Source organism: Podarcis muralis, chromosome 2, assembly GCF_964188315.1.
Source record: "Podarcis muralis chromosome 2, rPodMur119.hap1.1, whole genome shotgun sequence".
NCBI classification, from domain to species: Eukaryota; Metazoa; Chordata; class Lepidosauria; order Squamata; family Lacertidae; genus Podarcis; species Podarcis muralis.
The window spans coordinates 119,725,481-119,744,150 of NC_135656.1; the positions used below are offsets into that span (position 1 = coordinate 119,725,481).

At 46.6% G+C, this 18,670-nt stretch overlaps 1 protein-coding gene across 1 annotated transcript in view; it reads right to left on the reverse strand.

The window, feature by feature from the left end:
• Positions 1 to 2,042: 2,042 nt before the first annotated feature.
• The window catches only part of LOC114592412 (uncharacterized), a 30,278-nt gene continuing 13,650 nt past the window's right edge, over positions 2,043 to 18,670 (reverse strand). The window contains exons 8-10 of the mRNA XM_077923446.1: positions 17,208 to 18,645; positions 16,433 to 16,478; positions 2,043 to 4,092 (exon numbers count right to left, since the gene is read on the reverse strand). Of these exons, the coding sequence (XP_077779572.1) occupies positions 3,166 to 4,092; positions 16,433 to 16,478; positions 17,208 to 18,645 (2,411 nt within the window). The 3' untranslated portion in view covers positions 2,043 to 3,165. The remainder of the gene's footprint in view (positions 4,093 to 16,432; positions 16,479 to 17,207; positions 18,646 to 18,670) is intronic.

The window sequence follows — 18,670 nt, forward strand, 5'->3', positions numbered from 1 at the left end:
TGTTTTTGTGTGTTTGTGTGTGTGGTTTTTAATTCTGCTCATGTTGAAAAACATGAGAAGATCTCTACTGAGATCAGGCCACTCCAGTGGCCCATCTAGTCCAGAATTCTGGTCCCAGCCTCAATGGGAAGCCCAAAAGCAGGTTCTGAGTGCGACAGCACGCCCCATCCTGTGGCTTCCAGCAACTGGTGTTCAGAAGCAGCATTGACAGGGAGGTAGAACATATCTGAATTTGTACCTGGATAGCTCTTTCCTTCACGAAATTGTCTACTTCTGTGTCTAATCCATACCTGCCTCTTGCCGGAGTTCCATAGTATAACTATGTACTGCACAGATCACAGAATCATGAGTGGGAAAGGAACCTGAGGGTCATCTAGCCTGACCCTCTGCAATGCAGTAATCTCAAGGCATCCATGGCAGATGGCCATCCAATTTCTGCTTAGAAACCTCCAATGAGTCTCCACCACTTACCAAGAGAGTCCGTTCCACTGTCAAACATTTTTTAATGTCACAAACCTCTTCCTGATGTTTAGTCGGAATCTCCTTTCTTGTAAGTTGAAGCCATGGGTTCGAGTCCTACCCTCCACAGCAGGAGAAAACAAGCATGCTCCACCTTCCATGGGACAGCCCTTCAGATATCTGAAGATGTCTATCCTATCTCCTCTCAGTCTCCTCTTTTCCAGGCTAAACAGACCCAGTTCTGGGTGCCACAATTTAAGAAGGATGTTGAGAAGCTGGAAGGTGTGCAGATGATGAAGAGTCTGAAAACCAAGCCTGAGAGGAATGGTTGAAGGAGCTGGGTATGTTTGGCCTGGAAAAGAGGAGACTGAGAGGAGATATGATTCTATTACTGATGCCGCCTGCTGAGGCCCCCATGCCTTGCCACCCATCTTCTGAGTAACCCACAGTAACACTTAAATGTGGGGGCTGGTGGAAGGGAGCAATGCCACCCTGTCTGCACCCCTTCGCTGGTGCAGAAGATGAATTTCTTCCTCTTGGTCCTTGACAGAGAAGGCATTCTCTTTGTGGGGCCCACATCGTTTGTTGAATTCATCCTGTACTGTTACGCCTGCAACAGTTTTGACCTGTTTCATAAATGTGTACAGTGCTTTTTTCTGGATAGGACGCAGGGGTACGCATACCCCCAGGGCCGTCTTTAGCATATGCGGCACCGGGGTGCAAAGATCCACCCAGTGCCCCCAAATGTTCATCTTGCTGCTGCCGCCGCCGCCTCCTCCCAAGTAGTAATAAATGCTACTTTACTGAGGGAAGACTGGGGGTGTGGGGTCAGGGAGGGAGACGCTGCCTTCCCGCAGGGGAGCCTGGGGGTGTGCGGTGAGGGAGGGAGGGAGGCTTGGGAAGGAAGTTGCACACCAGCCAGCCATATAGTTGGCGGGGCACAGCTTCCATCCTAAGCCTCTGCAGGGATCGCTCTCCTCCCGCGGAGGTTTGGGAGGCAAGCTGCACGTCCGCCAGCCATATGGTTGGCGAGGCGCAGCTGGCGTGCGTGCAGGGAAAGGGGAGGCCGCCGGCAGAGCTGCAAAGCTCCCCCACTCGCTGGGGCGCTCCTGAGAGGCCAGCGCCCTGGCGCAACGAACCACTAAGCCCTATGGGAAAGACGGCTCTGCATACCCCTAAACATTTTGTGAATCTTTGTACTTTTGTCCATTTACTGTATTTAGTTTTCCCAATTTGAACTATAAAATAGTGATTTTCTTGAGTCCAAAGGAGAGTACCCCTAAACATTTTTTTAAGGAAAAAAAGCACTGATTGCCTATTAAATGGTTGTAATCTGCCCTCCCTGTGACCGTACGGTGATGGGCAGGGAGGAAACCTTAGGAAATTTTAAAAATAATATTCATTTCCCCTTTCAAACGAGGGCAAGTAGTTAATAAAAAAATCCCAGATGCTACATGACGGAAGTTCCGCAAAAAGCAGCAGAGTGCAGGTGCTTAAATAAATGGAAAAAAAGTGGCTCCAGAACATGGACAAAGTGCAAACCCAGAATTTCGAAAGCAGTGATTTCTAATGAAGGGGGGATGTCCTGAAAGCAAGTTCTGCTTTTATTTAAACAAATGCAATTGTGTAAAATTCAAGCTCTAAAATGCTGCGGAATCCAGAAAGAGATTGAAAGCACTGAGCTCTATAGTATGCACAGAAATCCAATGCAATGGATTGTCTTACATTAAAAACTGCTATTACACATTAGAGTTACAAAAAACACACACACACAAAAAGCATACCCCGCCCCATCTGCAGAGCTTTCCAAAAATTCCCAGTTGTTCCATGGGGGGGGGGGGGGGACACTGCTTTCAGCTCCCTTCAACGTAACAGCCTTTCCTCAGCAACACTGAAGCCACAATGCATTTAAATCACCGTGATACCACTTTAAAACAGTCATGGCTTCCTCCAAAGAATTGTGGGAGTATCACAGAGCTACAAATCCTAGAGTTCCCTGGCAAGAGGGATAGCCTTTTTAGCCACTCTGGGAAATGTAGCTCTGCTAGGGGAACAAGGGCATCACCTAACAATGCTCTACGTGGGGCTATCTTTGAAGGTGACCCAGAAACTACAATTAATCCAGAATGCGGCAGGTAGACTGGTGACTGGGAGCGGCCGCCGAGATCATATAATACCGGTCCTGAAAGACCTACATTGGCTCCCAGTACGTTTCCAGCACAATTCAAAGTATTGGTGCTGACCTTTAAAGCCTGAAATGGCCTCAGTCCAGTATACCTGAAGGAGCGTCTCCATCCCCATCGTCCAGCTCAGACACAGAGGTCCAGCTGCGAGGGTCTTCTGGCAGTTCCCTCCCTGCAAGAATTGAGGTTACAGGGAACCAGGCAGAGGGCCTTCTTGGTGGTGGCACCCTCCCTGCGGAATGCCCTCCCATCAGATGTCAAGGAGATAAATAACTATCTGATGTTTAGAAGACATCTGAAGGCAGCCCTCTATCGGAAAGTTTTTAATCTTTGATTTTTTTAATGGTCCTTTTAAAATTTTGGTGGGTGCTGCTCAGAGAGGCTGCCTAGCCACAGCCTTGCCCCAAACATTTGACAACGATAACGACACAGGATGACGGCAAGAGGGGAATTTCATAGCTCGCAAACGCAAAAGGAAACAAAGTGATGGGACTGAATAGCACTTGCCCAAGAGTCAAACTGCTCATCTTTTAAATAAAACAAAGAATTTCCCATTAATATCGGTCTCCTTGCCAGATGAACAAGGAACCGGCGCTGAACCGTCAGCTGGGTTTGTAAGCAAGGGACCGTATATCCAGAGTTTTCCTGTGTGGCCTCTCTGATGTGAAGAAGCGCTTGATCTCTCCTTGAGGCCCTTCCCAGGCTGCAGGCACTCCTTTGGCTTCTCCAGGGAGTGGCTTCTCTGATGAGCAATAAGGCTCCCCCTGTAAGTGAAGCTTTTCTCACACTGTGGACATTCGTACGGCTTCTCCCCTGTGTGCATTCTCTGATGAGCGCTAAGGCTTGTGCTGTGACCAAAGTTTTTCCCGCACTGGGGGCACTGGTACGGCTTCTCGCCCGTGTGGATTCTCTGATGGGAATAAAGCTGGGCTTTCTGACTGAATCTCTGCCTACACTCTGGGCATCGGAAGGGCTTTTCCCCAGTGTGAGTTCTCTTGTGAGAGGTGAGCCTTGACCTCCGGCTAAAGCTCTTCCTGCACTCGGTACACTTAAATGGTTTCTCCCCTGTGTGGATTCTCTGGTGGGTGGTAAGACTTGTGCTCTGGCTGAAGCTCTTCCCACACTCCATGCATTTAAAAGGTTTCTCCCCTGTGTGAGTTCTCCGATGTGAAGTAAAATTGGACCGGTGATTGAAGCTCCTGCCACACTCCTCGCATTTATAAGGTTTCTCCCCTGTGTGGATCCTTTGGTGTATCATGAGTGTCCCTCTTTCAGCGTAGCTCTTTCCACATTCAGGGCACTGAAACGGTTTCTCCCCTGTGTGGGTTCTCTGATGAGCGATAAGCCTCACGTTGTGGCTAAAGCTCTTTCCGCACTCCAGGCATTTGTACGGTTTCTCCTCTGGGTGGGCACTGTGTTGGTGACTCAAGCTCGATTCCTCTGTCAAAGTCTTCCCACCCAATGGATAGCTTTTCCTTCTCTTTCCCTTGTGAAATACACGCAAGCTCAGGATTTCCTCACCCAGAGAAGCAGAGGATCCAGTCCTCTCATCCCTGGAGTTGTTTCCATCCAGCATTTTAGGTCTCCTTCGCTTTGCAAACACCCCTTTCCCCGCTTCCTGCTGGACTCTTTCCAAAGGCACCAGAAATGGCTCCTTGTAAATTTCATATTCTTCCCCTTCACCTGCTGGGGAAAAGAAAAGAAAATCTCATCAGGGGTTCAAGGTAAAAACTATAGACCTAGCAACTTATCTTTGGTCAACATCTCCAATATTCTTCCCTTTTTCCTCTTTACACACTGCTGCGCTGAGATCTAGGTTACCTTTGGCGTATGCTAGAATTTCAGAGAACAACACACATTCATTTCAGGTCCATTCCCCACTTGATTTCTGCATATCAGTTTCCGTAATTTTAACATAATGGGGTAGACAAGAAAAACCATCTTGGGGAAAAGCTCACTCTTCTGTGGTTGCTGTTGCTTTGAGGGTAAATCAATTGATCAGATACCAAAACAGTCGCTACAAAGGTTTGTTCTGAAGTTCTGTACGCCAAGTTACATCCAGCTAGATGAAGATTTGTTCTACAATTGTAGTCTAGGAAGGGCAGCTGTTGGGGTGAGCTTTCGTATTGCAATCTTTCCGCCAGCGAACTGATTTGTCCTGACTTTAAGTAACCAAACAAACCCCTGTGTTGCAAAGAGAATGTCAGCAATGTCTAGCCTACACAATAACCATGTACATACGCAATAAACAAACTTTATAGAATTCCATCTCCATCAAACCATAACAAGTACAAAATGAAATCTTTAGGCTCAAAGTCTCTGAAAATCTTTAAATGAAGCGAGGTACCAGACTTTGTACGATGAAAGACAAGCTGTGAAGCTTTGTGTATTCAGCAAATATGATGTCCAACACAGAACAGTGATTCCGGATATTGACTACTGTTTCGTAGAATTCTTCGTCAGCGTGGTGGGAGGATATAGAATTGCTTCATAAACCCATCTCATTTCAAATGAATGTATGTAAATGAAAATATCAAATGCTGTGGAACAGTGCTCATGTAATAATGTAGTCACTGCTCAATAATAATGTAATAATGTAGTCACAGTAGTCAATATCTGAGACTAAAGATTTCATTTTGTACTTGTTATGGTTTGAAGGAATTCTATAAAGATTGCCTATTGCATATGTACATTGTCCTGACTTTAGGCAGGCTCTCAGGAGGTGGGACTCCAGGGGAGTTGGCTGACACTGGGCTCGGGGGCAGGTGGGTGGTCCAACAGAGTCAGAAGCCAAGTTCCAGAGCAAAGGGGGTATCAGACAATCCCCCAATATCAGCTATCTGGGACCCTGCGATTGGCAGGAGAGGCCTTGATGATGTTGCTGGCACTGGCTGCTGCCCGGTTGGTGCTGTCCCATGGCAGGGCCTTCTTGGTGGTGGTCACCCATTTGTGGAATGCCCTCCCTGATGAGGTGCATCTGTTGTCCTCTTTATTGGCTCGAAGGAGGAGGAGATTAAAAACCTTTCTGTTCACCCAGGCCTTTGATGGCTAAAATACATTGCTATTGGAAACCTTGAAACGTTTGGCTTCAAGTTACAAGAAAGGAGATTCTGACGAAACATCAGGAAGAACGCCCTCCAACCTCTGCTTAAAAACCTCCAAGGAAGGAGAGTCCACCACCTCCTGAGGGAGACTGTTCCACTGTCAAATAGCTCTTACTGTCAGAAAGTTCTTCCTGATGTTTAACTGGAATCTCCTTCCTTATAAAGAAAGGAGAAGAGGAATGTTTTTGCCTGGTGCCTAAATATGCAATGAAGGAGCCTGGGGAGGAGGACTCAACTCAATACTGCCCATAAAAATATAGATCTATAATAAATAAATAAATAAACCGACTTGAAGAAGCCTCAGAGGCAAACCTCACAGGAGCTTTGGGGTGAGAGCCAGCGACATGAGTTAAGAGGGTGAAGCCTCAAGGTGTGTCTACGAGGAAGAACCCGCAGCCGGATGATTCAGTCAATCTTTGGTGAGATTAAGCAGAAGCTGAAAAATTCACGAAGGAATCCCCTCCTCAATTCCCAGGGAATGAAACGGCCCCGCAAGACTCCCAAGAAAGTACCTGCTGCAGACATCTCCTCATCCTTGGAGTCCCAGAGAAATGGATCCTCTCCTCCTTCCAGCCGGGAGATGAGGTCTGGTTTGGGAAATCCTTTCAAGGGAACTGAAAGACATGTTGTTTTGGGGTAGAAAATACTTTGGCATTCCAAGTCCACCCACTCCTATGTCCTCCGAAGCAGGGAAAGGCAGGTTCTTATATATGCTGCCAACAAACAGGAGAGGGGAATCTGAACTCAGTGGAATTCATCTGATACTTGGGTTTTAGTTTGGGGATATTTCTGCGTATGGGACACCTCAACCTGATGGTCATTACTCCTCCCCATGAGAACCTAAGAACCACTCTCTTGAATCACAGAAAAGGCCTATCAGATCTGGCCTAGTCTCTGGTCAAATACTCTCTCTCTCTCTCTCTCTCTCTCTCTCTCTCTCTCACACACACACACACACACACACACACACACACACACACACACCTGTTGTTTGAGGAAACAAGGAGTAGAGCTATGAAGGCCTGGGGGAAAGGAAGAAAAACTGGGGAATTTCCAAGGTTTTTTTCTGAATTTGTTTCCGAAAAATTGGGGGAGAGAGGAAAATTTGGGGAGAAAACTGTCCCCCGTTTTCCCTTGCCTTCATATTTCCAACAAAGAGGAGGAGAAAAACAAATGTTGTGTTCATGTTAGGGAAAAGTGAAACCCCATTAAGCTTTACATCTCCAAAAACTGTGTTTTGCCAGTTTTCAATATGGCATTAGTCAGGTCCGGGAAACGCATTGTGGGCCCACAGCCTTGCCATCTGTTTCCACACTGGCATCTCTGCAGTACACTGACAAATTCCAAGAATAGGAATCTACCCCTTTAGCGTCAGTCCACCAAGGGACGATTGTCCTTACCCAAAGAGATGAAAGCCTCATAATTCTCCAGCATGACTTCCTTGTAGAGAGCTCTTTGGCCCAGATCCAGGAGATCCCACTCCCCTTTCGTGAAAGACACAACCACCTCCTCAAAGGACACCAGACACTGAAAGAAGCACATATTCTCTACTCAGAAATAAGCTTCCCTACATACACCATTGCTCCCTGTTTGAAATGAGGGGTGGTTAAGCTACTAAGTTGTGGGGGGTTTTTTCATTCATTTATAATATTCATGGTTTTTTTTAAAAAAAAAACCCTGTATGTTTGTGTGTTATTGTGTGTTTTGTGATTCTGTTGTATTCCAATGTTGTATCTTGATGTATTTTTCTTTTGAGATACGATTTTGTCTGAGGTATGTCTTTTGTTTTCCCCAGTAGAATAATAAACAAAATGATGTGGGTTTTTTTGTAATTTTTCTGTGCATTGTTTTGAACGATGCATCGCTATACTGAGTTGCTTGAAAGGCGAGTTGTACTTAATATATAAGCTTTATTTTTAACTTATACACACACACCGTTGCATTTAGCATAGCGATAAGGCACTCATTCCATCAGCACAGGGGTTTCTATTGGTGCAATGGAATTCCCCCCATCTCCCCCCCCATCTGTGCTAGGGGGTCTCCCAACTCTCTGGAGCACATATGGGGAGTGGGCAGCACATGAGCAGGGTGGAATCCTGCCACACTAGCAGTAATCCCTGAACTGACGGAATGAGGTAATTGAAAACCACCCATTGGTATCTGCTACGTAAACGGCTTAAAGATTTCTCAACATACAAAGGCGGCATACAAATTAAACAAATCAGCTTTGCTATTTTTTCCTTTTTGCTAGATTCAAGACTTTCAAGAAAAGTCATTTCCACCGCCTTCTCGCTTGATCATCTTCATATCTTTGGGCCTCAAGAAGAAAGGGGAATGTTTTTCAGTCCCCGCCTCCCACAGCATAGTGAGACAGAATGGAGGTGTCCAGGCTGCCCCCTACATCTCTCCTAGGTGGTCCCTAACTTACCTGAGATGACTGCACACCTGTTCTTTCTGCTCCACCCCAAAGGAGGGAGGATCCTGGTAGTGCCTTTGACGCCATTGTGCTGCCTGGGGAGGAGATGGAGAAGATGTAAACAAGAGGCTTCAAGTTACACGAAAGAAAATTCCAACCAGACATATGGGAAAAAATTCTGACAGTAAGAGATGTTCAACAGTGGAAATGTCTCCCTCAGGAGGTGGTGGACTCTCCTTCCTTGGAGATCTCCAAGCAGAGGCTGGAGGGCCACCTGCCATGGATGCTTCAGCAGAGATCCCTGCATTGCAGGGGGGGCTGGATAAGAGGACCCCCGGGGTTCCTTCCAATTCTATGATTAGTGCTGCCTGCTGAGTTCTGCTGAGCTCCCCATGCCTTGCCCCCCCCCGTCCCGTCCAACTCTACAATAGTATGATTCTATAATGATGATGGGATACGGGTGGCGCTGTGGGTTAAACCACAGAGCCTAGGACTTGCCAATCAGAAGGTCGGTGGTTCGAATCCCCCCGACGGAGTCAGCTCCCGTTGCTCTGTCCCTGCTCCTGCCAACCTAGCAGTTTGAAAGCACCTCAACGTGCAAGTAGATAAATAGATACCGCTCCGGTGGGAAGGTAAACGGCGTTTCCGTGCACTGCTCTGGTTCGCCAGAATATGACCCGCCAGAACATGACCTGGAAGCCGGCTCCCTCTGCCAATAAAGCGAGATGAGCGCTGCAACCCCAGAGTTGGCCACGACTGGACCTAATGGTCAGGGGTCCCTTTACCTTTACGATGATACTAATACGACTAATAATAACCCCCATATGCAACAATAATACTATTCATTTGCGATGAATAATACTAACAATAACCCCATATATGATGAATAAATAACAACAACAACAACAACCCCCATGTACAATTAATAATAATAATAACCACCAGTGCTTTTTTCTGGGGGGACGCATACCTCTAAACATTTTGTGAATCTTTGTACTTTTGTCCATTTACTGTATTTATTTTTCCCAATTTGAACTATAAAATGGCGATTTTCTTGAGTCAAATGAGAGTACCCCTAAACATTTTTTTAAAAAGAAAAAAAGCACTGATACCGTAATAATAACCCCCCATATACGATGGCCTTGCAGAGCCAGCTATAAAGCGGGCGGGTCCCTTTTTGCAGCCATGTTGCAAGCCCCAGCCCCACAACCTGTGGATTTCGAGAGGGAGGTGGAGGGGGGGTCTCTCCTCTGTCTCCCTCCCAGCACGGCCCCCGCCCCGCCCCGCCCCCCGGGGGCTGCACCTTCACCTCCTCGGCCCGGCCCTTTTCTCCGACGTTTCAGACCTCCGCCCGGAACGTCACCCTTCCGGAAGCCAATGCCGGACCTGTGCGCTCGCCGTCGCCTTCCCCCACCGACGCAACGTTCCAACTTCCTGCCCCTCTAGGAAGCGGGGCTCAGTGCGTTTAACCCTTGAGGGGCGCGGCGGCAGAAGCCGCCTGGTCCTCGTCCATCGCGCCCGGATCCTTCCTGGGGAAGCCGGGAGCGATCCTCCTCTGGTTCCCTCATTGCTCAAAGGCAAGGAAAGACAAGTTGCTTGCACTTTGTCTCGAGCCCAGAAACATTTAAAGAGAATCATAGAAAGGGACCCCTGGGGGTCATCTATACCAACCCCCTTAAAATAAACTCAGTTAAAGCATCCCTGACAGATGGCCATCCAACCTCTGCTTCAAAACCCCCAAGGAAGGAGAGTCCACCACACAGGGAGGATGAGGGTGGACATTTTTCTGAGCCACCCAGCAAAGTTTTTAGTCGCGCTCTTTTGTCCTTGTCCTGCAACAGGCTTTTAAAAAAATAAAAAATGGTGTGTTTGTCTCATTTGGAGGGAGTCGGGTTGGCTGGTCCAGAGTGAGAATGCCCAGATATTGAACATAACAGGCAGCTCACTTATTTCTGTCCCACAGGGCTCCCAAAATCAAGTTCTGGCAGCTGGGCTCTTATGCCTGGGGGCCACCAGCTCTTGAGGTCATGATCCTAAATCTCCAGCTAGCATAATCCCAGAAGACTTTTTTTTAAAGTCCACCTGGTTGGACATAAGGAGAAAAGCCTGCTGGATCAGAGCTATAGGATCCATTTCAGAGTAAAATTTTACAGTTGCATCCAACATACAACACAGAAACAAGATTCCCAAAAATCTCCTGGACTTCCCTTCCATCCCTTTGTGGGTCTTATTGTCAATCATTTCCTCCTGCATCTTTTATGAAAATCCAAATCTTTTACCTCTCCATTGTGTCCAAAATTCACCATTAAACTAAAAGTGTTATTCCAATCCTACTAACAATTTTAACGGTTTACAATGGTTTTTAAAATAAATTATAAATTTTCCCCATTCCCAATTAAAATTTTGGTCTCCCTGATTTCTAATTTTTCTGGTCATTTTAGCCAGTTTGGCATAATCCATCAACTTGACCTGCCATTCTTCTCTGGTAGGCCATCTCTTGGCCATCTCATCTAAGCATCCTTGAGCGTATTGATGATTTTTTAAAAACTAAAATGTGATTTCCCCCCCCCCTCTTACCTGCACTGATGATAGTCATTGTTTGGCTGGGGGGCTGGGGTCCTCCACTGCCACCTACACCACTACCACCTGGTTCAGACTCACTGAATCTTTTCCTTACCAATTTTTTTCCAATTGAGACTTGCTTTTGCCGTTGTTTTAAGGTTTTTATAAAGTGAGACATAGCGATATCATTGTAGATGTTAGTGGCATGACTTAGAGCAGCTTTATCAGGGTGATATTTTTCAGCAGCAGCTTGCACTTCAGCCCATTTTGCAAGCATTTCTTTGATTGCTGCTGTAGGTGCACTTTCTCTGCTCTCCTCCTTCTCCTCCTCCAACGAAATTATTTCCTCAGTTGCTGGCTTAATTTCCTCTGTTGCCGGCTTTTGCTGCTCTGTCAGAATGTTTTGAAGTTCTTCTGTGGTGAGCTCAGTCCTGTGCTCCTGCACTAACTCCTCCACATCAGCACCGCTCACTTCCAAGCCCATGGAATTTGCCAGAGACACAATATCCTCAACAATAGGAGCATCCTCTTCAACAGCCTCCGTTCCATGTTCCTGGACAGCATCTGGCCACAATTTCTTCCACGCTGCCTTCAGTGTTCTCTGAGTCACATCCCTCCATGCTTTGTCTATCATATGTAAGCAATGGAGGATATTAAAATGATTCTTCCAGAACTCTCTTAGGGTTAGATCTGTGTCCGAGGTCACCTCAGAGCACATTTGGAACAGTGCTTTGGTGTAAAGCTTCTTAAAATTTGATATGACCTGCTGGTTCATGGGCTGGATGAGGGGAGTCGTGTTGGGGGGCAAAAACTTTACATTGATAAAACCAAACTCTTCCATCAACTCGTCCGCCAATCCTGGAGGGTGACCTGGAGCATTATCCATAACAAGCAGGCACTTCCGTGGAAGATTTTTGTCTTGGAGGTATTTTTTCACACTTGGCCCAAACACTTCATGAACCCACTCAATAAAAAATTGCCGGGTTACCCGAGCTCTGCTGTTCACCCTCCACATCACATGCAATTTGCTTTTTATGACCTTGTTTTTCTTAAATATCCTGGGGTTCTCAGAATGGTAGACTAGCAAAGGCTTCAGCTTAAAATCTCCACTTGCATTTGCACAAAATAAAAGGGTCAGCCTGTCTTTCATGGGCTTGTGCCCTGGCAATGCTTTCTCCTCCTTTGTTATATAAGTCCTCTTTGGCATTTTCTTCCAAAAGAGACCTGTCTCGTCACAGTTGAAAACTTGCTGGGGAACGAAGCCCTGCGACTCAACATAATCTTTAAATTCCAAAACAAATTGGTCAGCCTCTAATTGGTTGGCACTGGCAGCTTCACCATGTCTCACAACACTGTGGATGCCAGTTCTCCTCTTAAATCTTTCAAACCACCCATGGCTTGCCTTGAAACTCTCCGTCTCAGCACTTGGTCCAGGGGTGTTTGCGATGAGGTCAGCATGCAACTGTAAAGCTTTTTCAGAAATCATGCTTTCAGAAATGCTGTCACCGGCCTCCTGTTTCCCAGTTATCCATATTAAAAGCATTTTTTCCATTTCTTCCATCGTCTGTGTCCGTTGCTTGAGCGTTTTAACACCCTTTGCAACATTGGCCCCCTTAATGGCATCCTTCTTTTTTATGATGGTACTAATTGTAGATTTGGGCATCCCAAACTGCGTCGCCAGATCACCTACACGGACCCCACTTTCGTGTACGGAAATAATTTCCTTCTTTACCTCAACGGTTATCACGGTTCTCTTGCCTTTGCTGCTGTTCTTCATGTCAGCAGCCCCAGGAAGCTGAACTGAGTTCCACATAATCCCCAAAACAACGGCAGAAGGCAGCTTCCCCAAAAAGAAGGAGCAAAGCAGAGACAAAGGCACATGTGGGAAACTCACATAAACAAATCCCAAAATCCCTTGCAGAATCCCACTATTTTCCACTCCCCTCCTCCCACAGGGTGGGCGGGCTTACTTGGCTAGGTGCCACCCACCTTGCTACCAGCTGGGGGCGGGGCAATGGCAGGGAGGGGCTGGTGCTTTTCGGCTGAGGCTCACTTTGTTTACTTGCCAGGTTCACCACTGGACTTAGCTCTTAGTCTTCATTAGTTACAGATAGGTAGCCGTGTTGGTCTGCCATAGTCAAAACAAAAAAAATATTCCTTCCAGTAGCACCTTAAAGACCAACTAAGTTAGTTCTTGGTATGAGCTTTCGTGTGCATGCACACTTCTTCAGATACACAGAAGTGTGTATCTGAAGAAGTGTGCATGCACACGAAAGCTCATACCAAGAACTAACTTAGTTGGTCTTTAAGGTGCTACTGGAAGGAATATTTTTTGTTTAGTCTTCATTAGGTAAGAGTTCCTTACCTAACATTCGGGCTGGGGTGCAACCTGCTGCGCCTAGCTGCTGCCGGGAGGCCTCCAGAGAGCTCCTTTGCATCCCGAAATAATTTCGCAAGCCGGAACACCCAGTTCCGGGTTAAAAATGTGCGCAACCTGGGGCGTTCTTAACCTGAGGTACTGTTAACGGAGAAATCTGAGGGCTGTGATAGGAATTTTATGGTCTTAGATATATGGTAATGTTCATAACTGCACATACATAGATCAACACAGGAAGACCAACCTGGAACCATTTTGATTCCTAAGCTGACCAAATCCTTTCTCTGCAAGGTTAAACTGGAAAAGCCTCCCCATTGTCTCTTTCCTCACAAATCCTGTCTCAAGGATATGCCTGTTTGAATAAGGTATGAGCCTGTGACCTGGCCCAGGAAATAAGTATTTTACCACTACAAAAGAATGGCCAGGCTCCCCGGGAAATCCAATCAAGTAACTTGCCAGACAGGAGATAAACTGTGACAGGAGAAAAACAACATTTAAATTTCTGTGATGTAGGTGGGATGTATCTGAGGGGTGGTCTTAGGTTACACCCCTTCTGTGATGTATGTGTAATGTTTCTGGGGGTGGTCTTGAGAATGGGAATTTCAAAACTCTTTATAAGCCCTTGCACAGCATTTTTGTGGGTCCTCCTCCTTTCCTGCAAGTGAGGGGAGCACCCTGTTGCAACAGATCAATAAAGATCAGGCTTACTAGCTGCTTTGCTTCTCAATATTCTCTGGTTTGCCTCTGTTATTTTCTCCTACCAATAGGGAACCTAAGTAAGGACTCTATATGGGCTCTTGGATACCCCATAAGGGAAAAGGGCGTATTTTATTTACAACAGGGCTCCCTTGGACAAAAAAACAAGGACACCAGCCAGGAATACCAGAGCAAAACAGCAGCCAGTAGGCTTGGTCTATATTGAAGACTGTCGCGACAGGACTCCCACCTGCCACAAGGTGGAACAAGATTGAAGCCCTGAACAAAAGAGCACCCAAACTTTTATTAGCTGCTAATCCCCATGTTAGGTAAAGGTAAAGGGACCCCTGACCATTAGGTCCAGTCGTGGCTGACTCTGGGGTTGCGGCGCTCATCTCGCTTTATTGGCGGAGGGAGCCGGCGTACAGCTTCCGGGTCATGTGGCCAGCAGGACTAAGCTGCTTCTGGTGAACCAGAGCAGCGCACGGAAATGCTGTTTACCTTTCCCGCCGGAGCGGTACCTAGTTATCTACTTGTACTTTGACGTGCTTTCGAACTGCTAGGTTGGCAGGAGCAGGGACTGAGCAACGGGAGCTCACCCTGTTGCGGGGATTCGAACTGCCATCCTTCAGATCGGCAAGTCCTAGGCTCTGTGGTTTAACCCACAGCGCCACCCATGTCCCTAATCCCCATGTTACACCCCCCAAACTGGTATCTGAAGAAGTGTGCATGCACACGAAAGCTCATACCAAGAACTAACTTAGTTGGTCTTTAAGGTGCTACTGGAAGGAATTTTTTTTGTTTTTCCCCCCAAACTACATCTCTCATACATCATGGTTACATCATGAAAGGGGAGGTCTCATGGCAGTAATCTGAGCATCCTGGACCCTGCCCCATGGTTCTCCTTGCCCTCCACCAAACACCCATCAAGTGTAACAAGAGATATTTACATTTCCCTGTTTCCCAGCCAAGTTAATGGCACCCTTTTGTCTTAATCTGGGTTTGTTATTTCTGGAATAGCTACCTGTCTGGCACTCAGGTATCAGGATGCCAGGAATTATCACTCAGGCAGAGGGGCTGCTGAGTAGCTGAGCTCACATGTCTATATGAAATTCTGAAGTTTTCCCCGTAAGCCAGTACATAGATACATTTATCAGTGAATTCTTACATTTGGTATCGTGCAGCAGAGGCCCTTTGATTAGACAGGAAGAAACTGTGATGAAGTGTTTTGTGGGGACAAATCACAAAAGTCACAAAAGTGATTGTGCTGATTTTGGTAGTGGGCTGCATGTGTATGATATCTGCTGGAGGGGCAATCCCCCCCAACCTATACATAAATTCCTGCAACAGTACCACTGTAAGGTAAAGGTAAAGGTGCCCCTGACCATTAGGTCCAGTCATGACCGACTGGGGTTGCGCGCTCATCTCGCTCTATAGGCCAAGGGAGCCGGCATTTGTCCACAGACAGCTTCCAAGTCAGGTGGCCAGCATGACTAAGCTGCTTCTGGCAAACCAGAACAGCGCATGGAAACACCGTTTACCTTCCCGCCAGAGCAGTACCTATTTATCTACTTGCACTTTGACGTGCTTTCAAACTGCTAGGTGGGCAGGAGCTGGGACTGAACAACGGGAGCTCACCCCGTTGCGGGGATTCGAACCACCAACCTTCTGATCAGCAAGCCCTAGGCTCTGTGGTTTAGACCACAGTGCCACCCGCGTACCACTGCAGTAGATTAGAAACAAATATAAACACACATCATAAAAACAGAAGAAACAACCTGCATAACTGCTGCAAGTTCATGCAGGAAGGCTATAAATTTGGTGAGAATCACAAGTGGGGAGAGTGGCTGTTGTGTTCAGGTCTTGCTTGTGGGCTCCCCACTGAAGCACCAGATTGGCCATTGTGAGAACAAATTCCTGGGCCAGGTGAGTCTTGAGACAGATCCAGAAGAGTTCTTCCTATGTCCTTAAAAGCAGGTGAAAAATCTTACAAATGAAATAATTCACTTCCCCTTTCAAACAAGGGGCAATTACTGAAGAAGCTGCTTTGTGGAGGGAGCTCAAAAAGCAGGGGCTGCATTGCTAAATAAATAGAGATGTCTCCAGAACGTAGACTTTGAAAGCTAGGATTTCTAATAAAGGGTGGGCGATTTGTTCTTTATCAGTGATCAGACACGCCATGAAAGCAAGTTCAGTTTTTATTTCATCAGCTACAGTTGCATGAATCTCAATCACTAAAAGGGTTGTAGCAAAAACCTATTGGCCATCAAGTATGCCCTCCCCTTTCTTCTCATGGTAATGATCATCTTAATCTTTGATACTTTGAAATGGTTCTTTGATGGACCTTCAAGCAATGCATTGACTCTGGCTGAAGCTTTTTCCATACTCCATACCATGGGTAGGCAAGCTAAGGCCCGGGGGCCAGGTCTAGCCCAATTGCCTTCTAAATCCGGCCTGCGAACGGTCCAGGAATCAGTGTGTTTTTACATGAGTAGAATGTGTCCTTTTATTTAAAATGCATCTCTGGGTTATTTGTGGGGCATAGGAATTTGTTCACCCCACCAAGAAATATATAGTTTGGCCCCCCCACAAGGTCTGAGGGACAGTGGACTGGCCCCCTGCTGAAAAAGTTTGCTGACCCCTGCTCCATACATTTCCATAGCGCCCCCATGGGCTTTTTCGGGTATAGTAAGGTGTTGACTAAAGCTTTTTCCACACACTGAAAATATTTCAACCTGTTGTGAGTTTTTTGTGTTTTTTATATATGTAGGAAGTGTTCCTTTTATCACTAAAGCACTTTCCACCCTCCACAACGAAAAAAGTTCCTCCACCCTGCCATACGGTCACAGTCTGAACGACTGGCATCATAGTTGTGAAACTTTATTAACAATACTGAAAAGACTGGGCACTCGAATATACACCAAAACCATCACTCCCCGCTGTAGATTATCTTATATGAACAGCTCCCCACTACACGCTAAGAGTTCCACAACAAAGCAAGAAAGTCATAGGTTTTTTCAGCGTTCTCCAAAATTGTTCCAGTTTAAAAATTGCTTTAGCCTCCCTTCAGAGGACAGCCTGCTCAGAGCCTCATCAGAATCCTCTTAAAACAAGATACAAAGGAAATAGAGAACCGCCACCACTTTGCCGCACCCTTGCCTCCAACGTTTGACAACAATAAGAGCAGAGGATGAAGGCAAGAGGTGGATTTTGTTACTAGCAAACAGAGGAAGCCGCAAACCTGTGGGACTAAACAGCACCCAACCAAGAGTCAAATAGTTGCATTGTTCATCTTTTAAATGAAACATAAGAGTTTGTCATCAAAATCCGTCTCCTTGCCAGATGGACAGAATATAGGCAATACACCATCGTCTTGGTTTTGAAGCAAAGGGCCATATATCCAGAGTTGTCCTGTGTGGCTTCCTTGATACGAAGGAACATCTGAGCTCTTCTTGAAGCTTTTTCCATACGGAAGACATTCGTACGGTTTCTTCCCTGTGTGAATTCTCTGATGTGTGCTAAGGCTTGTGCTCTGGCTGAAGCTTTTCCCACACTGCAGACACTGGTAAGGTTTCTCCCCTGTGTGAATTCTCTGATGGGCACAAAGGTGGGCTTTCTGACTGAAGCCCTTCCCACACTCTGCACATTTGAAGGGCTTTTCCCCGGTGTGAGTTCTCTGATGTGAAGTAAGGCTTGAGCTGACGCTGAAGTTCTTCCCACACTCACCGCATCTGTATGGCTTCTCCCCCGTGTGGATTCTTTGATGAGTAGTGAGCGTCTTGCTGTCGCTGAAGCTCTTTCCGCACTCCAGGCAAGTATATGGTTTCACGCCAGTGTGGACTCTTTGATGGGCAGTGAGACTTATGCTCTGGCTGAAGCTCTTTCCGCACTCCATGCACCTAAATGGCTTTTCCCCTGTGTGCGTTCTCTGGTGTGAGGTAAGATTTGAGCTGTGATTGAAGCTCTTTCCACACTCCGGGCATTTATACGGTTTCTCCCCTGTGTGAGTTCTCTCATGTAAAGTCAGGCTTGAGCTAGCACTGAAGCTCTTTCCACACGCCATACATTTATATGGTTTCACTCCCGTGTGGGTTCTCTGATGACAACTAAGGTTTGAGCTAACACTGAAGCTCTTTCCACACTCCAGGCATTTATACGGTTTCTCCCCTGTGTGAGTTCTCTGATGGGCAGAAAGGTGGGTGCTCCGACTGAAGCTCTTTCCACACTCCAGGCACTGAAATGGCTTCTCCCCTGTGTGCGTTCTTCGGTGAGTATTCAGGATGCTACTGTAGCTGAAGCTCTTTCCACACTCCAGGCATTTATATGGTTTCTCTCCTGTGTGAGTTCTTTGATGATTATTCAGTGTTTTGCTGTCGCTGAAGCTCTTTCCACACTCAAGGCATTGGTAAGGTTTTTCCCCTGTGTGGATTCTCTGATGTCTAATAAGTGTCCCTCTCTCACTGAAGCTCTTTCCACATTCAGGGCACTGATAAGGTTTTTCCCCTGTGTGGCTTCTTTTATGTCTGGTAAGTTTTCCGCTACCACTGAAGCTCTTTCCGCATTCCAGGCACTGATATGGTTTCTCTCCTGTGTGGGTTCTGCAATGTTTATTCAAGCTCGATTCATCTTTGAAAGTCTTCCCACACACTGGGCACTTCTTCCCCATGTGAGGTAGATGTACGCTCAGGATTTCATGAAAATCATCATGCAAAGAAGGAGAAGATTCATTTCCCTCAAGATATGTAGGTCCCCTTCGCGTCCCAAAGGCCTCTGTTGCTGCTTCCTGCTTAGCTGTTTGCAACGACACCACGGATTGCTCCTTATAATTCTCAAAGCCAAGTCCATCCTCTGTTTGGGAAAAGGAAACAAAAAG